Here is a 6,949-nt window from a genome sequence, read left to right on the forward strand (position 1 = left end):
CATACTTTCTAAATAAGTCATTTCCCCCATTACCCTTTGAATACTTTATAGTATTTTATCTTTGATGATATTGGAATTGAGTGATTATTTTTTCATTAGACTTTGGGGGACTCCTTGGTGGGAAGGTTGGCAAAACCTTCCCTGAATTTCTTTGAATGCCAAAAGAAAGCTAAACTTTTACAAACGGGCTCTTCACATAAACACTCAGACATGCATTGAATGCATCAATCCAAGTCAGATAGCACTAAAAGGAACACAATATTTTAACCGAGTGGAAAATTAGTGGTACACCATTACTAAACTCTGTGCTTTCAGTAACTTTTCTAATATAGGTGTTCCCTGAATCTGGGCATTATAAATCAGATTTGATACACAAGCAGTTTTTTAGCTACATTAAAAAAAAGCCAAGGGGTCTAATCTATATTTTGCTCCAAATCCAATGTTTTGAGAAAGAAGGTCTAGCGATTGAACTTGTGCAAGGAGATGGCCTGGGGCCTGCTGAAAGTCAGGTTGCAGTTTCCACTGCATTCAAGAAAACCAGAAAGATAAATATAACTTTTAGAAGAAACTTGAAGTTTTCTCTCATTCACATCTCAGCCAGTGGGCCTCACACTTCCAGAACTGGTTAGACCTGTGTTGTCCAATATAGTAGGCATTACCCAACCATATGTAAAATATATTCACAATCATGATCAATTCCCATTAGACCTCCATTCTTCCCGATTCTCTTCCCAATAACAGAGTGAAGTTAGGGTTATGGTTTTTGGCTGTTGAATGCATGATGATCAAATCTGTAACCATGACTTCTGTAGCACAATTTTCTGCGTTACTGATTCCAATTTTATCTACAAGACTAGGTACAAATAAGTTCAAGGAGACAGCATATTATTTAAGACAACTAACATTTTATAAAGGAATACTCACGTATAAAAATACAATCAAGGGTTTCCCTGGTGGTGCAGTGGTTGAGAGTCCGCCTGCCGATTCAGGGGACACGGGTTCGTACCCTGGTCCGGGAGGATCCCACATGCCATGGAGCGTGAGCCATGGCCGCTGAGCCTGCGCGTCCGGAGCCTGTGCTCCACAACGGGAGAGGCCACAACAGTGAAAGGCCCGCGTATAGCAAAAAAAAAAAACAAAAATACAATCAAGAGCATCAATTTGGTTTAAAAAGCAATTGTTACTTTAGTACCCACTAGGAAATCAAACAATGGAATGCATTTTCTGATATATTTATTACAACTATACCTTGATACACTAATGTAATTGAAGGTGATAAATACAGTAGAAAAAGTTTTAAGATACTGGTGTTGGGGGCAATGTGACACTTGTAAACTGGGTGTCACACTCAGTGAGATACTGTTTATCATTGCACTCACACTGAATATGATTTGGTTTGTAGTAATTACATCTGAGACCACATATTTGGGTGCTTGATAAAAGGGTTTTATTATTTTTCAAAACTAATAACCTTTCATTTTAATCAAGAGCCCCAGTGAGGAAAATCTATAAATTAAAACAAAGGGTTTTACATACTACTCTGATGATCAATAATTTGAAGCCCGAGGCCCTCTTGAGGAAATTCTTTCTGGCTTGCAAAAGCTGTGGGAGACCATTAACATCATGAGGCCAGTTACAAGAAAAATTAACCTCTAAAATGTCATGGTTTCACACCCTATGGGGGCTTATGGATCTGACTTAATATGGCATGTGCAGGCCCGATTTTAGGACAAGTCAGCTCCAAGTGTTTCACACATTTATAAACACAGAAGCTGTTGTATCCACCATCCATAAAGCTTTTGGGTAGCCACTGAAATCAGGCAAATGGCAGAGTAATCCAAGGTGAATGGTGAGGTTAAGGCCTCCACACCAAAAACCGTTGGATATGGTGCAATCATGAACATGGGGAAAATCTCAAAATTTGAACAGGTAAACAAAAGCCAGGACAGACTCAATTCAAGTAAGTGAAACTGCCAGACTTCCGAAAGGAGTTCTTCAAAGAAGACTTCCACAGAACTTGTTTACTCTGCAGGAGTAAATCAATCTCAACTGATGTATTTTTATCCAAGCCACAGCTGAGAGCTTGATTAACTGGGAAACAATACAGTTAAATGACATTACATTCTTTTTTTTTTTTTTTTTTTTGCGGGACGCGGGCCTCTCGCTGTTGTGGCCTCTCCCGTTGCGGAGCACAGGCTCCAGATGCGCAGGCTCAGTGGCCATGGCTCACGGGCCCAGCCGCTCCACAGCACGTGGGATCCTCCCGGACCAGGGCACGAACCCGCGTCCCCCTCATCGGCAGGCGGACTCCCAACCACTGCGCCACCAGGGAAGCCCGACATTACATTCTTTATAGTCACCACTCCAACTCCAATATCTGCATAGAGAAGTACAGAGGGTTACACTGAAATTGTGTATGCTGAGGGATGCCACTAAATTAGCTCCCAGGAAAATTATTAACCTTTATAATTAATTTTCACTTTTTCTCTCAGGGATAGATTTCAACTTTCACTTTAACAGTGGTTGGGAACATTCCCTTTATTGCCTGGTTGTGTATTTTGAGAAAGCAAATCCATTGGCACTTGCGAAGGCTTAGAACATAAACCAACATTAGAAGTAACAGAAACACATAGCTAAAAGTTTTACTTTAATCACAAATTCACAACTAGAGATTTCATTTGCGTATCTTAGAAAGCTAAAAAGACATGTTAACTTTTTTAACCAATCAGCAAAAACATGTGCCACACAGATTTTTAATGTTCATAATTTAGAATTTATCACATAAATATATTATTTATAAATATATCCTTTATTTGTAAAATTATTATTCTTAAAACATTTCTTTCCAACACAGTTGAAATTTTCATGTGTGTTTTAAGGGAAAAAAACCCACCCTATTTTAAAATGTATTACTAAACTTCAATGTGCGAATAAACCAGTGCCACCAAACTGAAAAAGAAAAAAAAAAAGAACAGAAACATACTGCTGTGTTGGATATGCAGTTGTTAACTACAAATAACACCACCACATGTCCTATACGGTGATCATATACATGCTCGTTTTTTCTCAGTCATTATCAGAACCATTTGGAGGTAGGAAAACCAACGCATCATTGAAAATATGCCCAAATGCCCTAAGACGGTATACCCCGTACATCATTACGTGCATCTGATTAGGCGTCAGTCCATTAAAAGTAACAGCCATATCTGAACAACATCCTTCTACTACCTGGTTGGGGTGATTAGTCATTGCCTCTTTAATAAAAAGCCCAACAGACTTGGTGTTAAATACATCTTTTCCTTCAGCATCTTCTGCATTTTCTGCAAATACTCCAGCGTATTTCAGGCAGACTGCTAGCTGCTTATCTTCAGATATCTTCCAAATCATCCCTCCCTGTTCAGGACACTTTTCAGGAATACTTAGAAGGCTGTTAAGTCTTTTCATTGATTCTACACTTAAGACAATTCCTCCTTCCATACTCACATACTCGAGGTCTCCAGATTTTATAGTGTGGCCTAGATAGAAAGGTTGTGATGGATCCTTTTTTAACAAAAAGTACTTTAAGTTTTCAATAATAGCAAACGTCGTGGGGCGTGCAAGGAAGAACCAGTTGTATTGGTCTCTATATTTATCAAAGGCGTATTTGTAAGCTTTTCTCATCATTAACCACACGTCATTTGTTTCCATGTTAATTGACTCAAACACTTTAACATTTTCGGAACTGAAGAACTCTGCTTTGTCACAGTGTTTGGTCCAAGTCTCCTTCACTGCAGCCCAGAGACTCACATCTTTGGGTTTGACAAGGATGATACAGTATACTCGAAAGCTCTTACTGAGCTCCATGCGTTCATCCTCTGAAATTTTCAAGATATCTTCTTTATTAGGAGCTTGTAGGTGATGATGCTCATGGTGGTGCATTCTATTTCCATGACCAATCCTAATGTGTCCTAGCATAGTGATCAAGGCACAGAAAATGCTTCCAAGCATTACACCCTTCAAAAATGAACTGCTTTCAGAAAGCATTTTTCCTATAAAGAAGAAAAAGATCCTTAGGACACTTAATAGAAAAGGAGTCTAGTGATTTGATTTGATATTCCCCCTATACTTACATTTTGCTCTTAATGTTAAAAAAAAAAAAAGGCTCCCAAGCTTGAAATCGAGTCAATGCAAGTAGCACAAGAGAGTCTTAAGAATTTTTTGCTTCCAATGATACCTGATTACTGTTCGGTACAAAGTGGAACTTTGCAGCAACACCTTGCTGCCATAGAATTTTCTGGGAGGCTATTTTTGCACTTCATCTATAGGAATTTAATTAACCAAGTACTAAACCAAAGCACTAACCCCAGAAACTGATATTACAGAGGTTGTCTGTCCACCATTCTCTTTAAAGGAATTTCATTTCACAAGCTTGCATTTTATTACTTAAATACCTCTGCGGATATAAATGGACTTTTACAACAAAACCTTAAATTGAAGAGATAAAACCACCTACAATTGGTAAATCACCAATGGTGTCTGTGCTGGCCTCTGTTCTCAACCTAGTGCTTTATTTAACTGATGGCTGCTGTCCTTAAGTGTTTTGAGTACATCTTGGAATTGATACCATATATGTTAATATTTACCCTTTTGTTCCTAAGACTAAATGGTTTCCAATACAGTATGTCAACTAACTGATGTATAATAATAAAAGCCCATAATGAAAATAGCTAAATTATTTGGATGAGAACTGAGTCAATATAGGCATATCTGGGGACTATTAATGAACATTTTTATTTCCTCCAAAGGCATTTTCTTATTCTTTGGGGAAGTAAAAAGGGAGAAGTCTACACTTTTATTTCAGTTAGAAATTAAAAGAAAACCCAACATTAAATACAACTGTTGAGATTTTCCCAATCTCCCTTCTATCTCCACAAGGAATGTTCTACTGAGCTACTTAGATTTTCCCTTTGTTTCTTAAAGTTGAAAGTGGCCTTAGAAGCTATCTAATGTCACTTTTCTCATTTTACAGATAGGGAAACAGAGGGTCCACAGAGGTTAGGTAACTGACCCAAAGTCACAGTCAGCAATAGAACTGAACTAGAAATCAGATATCCTGGCATCAGTTTAATGGTTTTTCTATTACAGAATAAAGATCTCAACAGTGCTTCCACCCATATTATTGAGAATTTAATAAAAAGTTACTGCATAACCTTGTTTTCCTACAAATGGAAAAACATGGAGGATCTGTTAACCATAATTGATATTTTGCATCCAGCATCACCGTACTGCTACAAGGAAACCACCCCTTGGTTTTCTTCTAGAGGAAATGGACTTTGACCTCCATTACCTTAGAAGGACAACGTGTGGAACAACCTGACAGATGTAATTCCTAAGGAGGGGTGGGGAGTCAGGTGGGAAAGAGGCAGGACAGCTTTCCTGTGTCACTCACAGAACTTGGTCAGCAAACACAGCTCTAATAAGGAAAAGAAAATTCACAGGAAACAAGCTCTGCTTGTTTTAGAATTGTCAGATGCACTCCAAAATGAATTATTTTATATAGGATTTTGGCATTTCATATTACACAATTTTCAATATGTCTGGCCATTATATAATAATTTACTAGTGTCTCTTAGATTGATAATGGTATATGTATGTCAGAATTCTTCCTGATGGGGATACTACTTATGAGTCATCTGCACAAATTTTTCTAAGGAGTAGCATCTAGAGGTGCACATGATAGGATATTTGGTGCAGAGGCAAGGGAAACTTAAAACCGCACACGAGCACAAGCGAGGCAGAAACGACCAGAGTGGTTTTTGAGATGAATCCTTTTAGATGAAGGCGGTTGGGGTGGAGTATGGAAAAGGGAGGAGGATGAAATGGAGAACAAAAGTGAGGGAGAGAACATGGTCATCTCAACACCCCAAGGAGGGGCCGAGGGAGCGCCTCTAGGAAGCCGGCGCTCTATCTACCCCCCTCACTGTTCCTCACACTGCACCTGCCCGGACACACCGCGTGGAGTACGCTGGGAATGGGCCAGGGCCCAAGCCTTCCCCGGAGAGGGGCGGGGTCAGGCCGCTCCCGGGGCTCCTCCGCGGGCAGCTCCAGGTGCGGGCCGATGCCCCAGCACTCACCCGCGTCTAGAGCGGCTCAGGGGCGGGAAAGCGCAGCCGCGCACGGCTTTCCTCTCACGTTCGCGCGCCACTCGGTTACGTTCCTGGTCGGGCTGCTCTAGATGCAGGCGGTTTCTTCTCGTTGGTTTCGCTAAAGGTGGTGAGGGCCCGGAAGTAGACGCCACAATGGCGCGGGCAGCGGGGCGGGGCAAAGGAGCCCTAGGCCAGGCGGAGCCGCCCGCCCGCGCCGACGTCGGAAGGGCCCGCACGCACGCAGCGCGCCCTTTCTCCCCGCCCCGTGCCGAGTTCAGAGAAGCGCGTCCTGCTGGCGTGACCCGCACGCTCACCCGTACCCAATGGGACGCCCAGAGAGGCGTGCGTGCGTACGACCGGCTGACACGTCCCACCGCTTCATTTTCCGGTTGTGGAAACTGCGAGAGCGAGGTAGAGTGTTTCACCTGAGTGAGATCGTGTCAGGTCTCTCGATGGTTTCTCTGACGAGCACCTGAGGCACTGCACCCTCCCATTGACAAGAGGACGCTCCACCCAGTACTGGGCTGGGATTAAATGCAGGCCAATAGTCGTTGAATTATGAGGGCAAAGATCACTAAGGTTATTGGAACGGCATCTGAAGCCCCACTGTCCGGTTTCCAATCCTGTCTTCACCGCTCGCTATGCCTCAGTTCCCTCCTTTGTAAAGTATAGAAAGTATCACGGTAGTGCTATCATGGAAGATTAAATGAGATAGTGCCTTTGACTCCATTAGCAAAAGACCAAGCATGCAGTAAGCATTCGTTAACTGTTAGCTGTTATATTACTCACCCCTGTATCACTAGCACTTAACCTAGTGCCGCACG

The 6,949-nt window shown here is 41.7% G+C and overlaps 1 protein-coding gene across 1 annotated transcript; it reads right to left on the bottom strand.

The window, feature by feature from the left end:
* Positions 1–2,898: 2,898 nt before the first annotated feature.
* On the bottom strand, positions 2,899–5,797 carry C1GALT1C1 (C1GALT1 specific chaperone 1). Its single transcript, XM_079727211.1, has 2 exons — positions 5,785–5,797; positions 2,899–4,028 (listed from the first exon to the last, which is right to left on the bottom strand). Exon 2 carries the CDS (start codon positions 4,021–4,023, stop codon positions 3,067–3,069), a length of 957 nt encoding a protein of 318 aa, XP_079583337.1. The 5' UTR covers positions 4,024–4,028; positions 5,785–5,797; the 3' UTR covers positions 2,899–3,066.
* Positions 5,798–6,949: the final 1,152 nt, after the last annotated feature.

This window comes from Hyperoodon ampullatus (genome assembly GCF_949752795.1).
Source record: "Hyperoodon ampullatus genome assembly, chromosome: X".
NCBI classification, from domain to species: Eukaryota; Metazoa; Chordata; class Mammalia; order Artiodactyla; family Ziphiidae; genus Hyperoodon; species Hyperoodon ampullatus.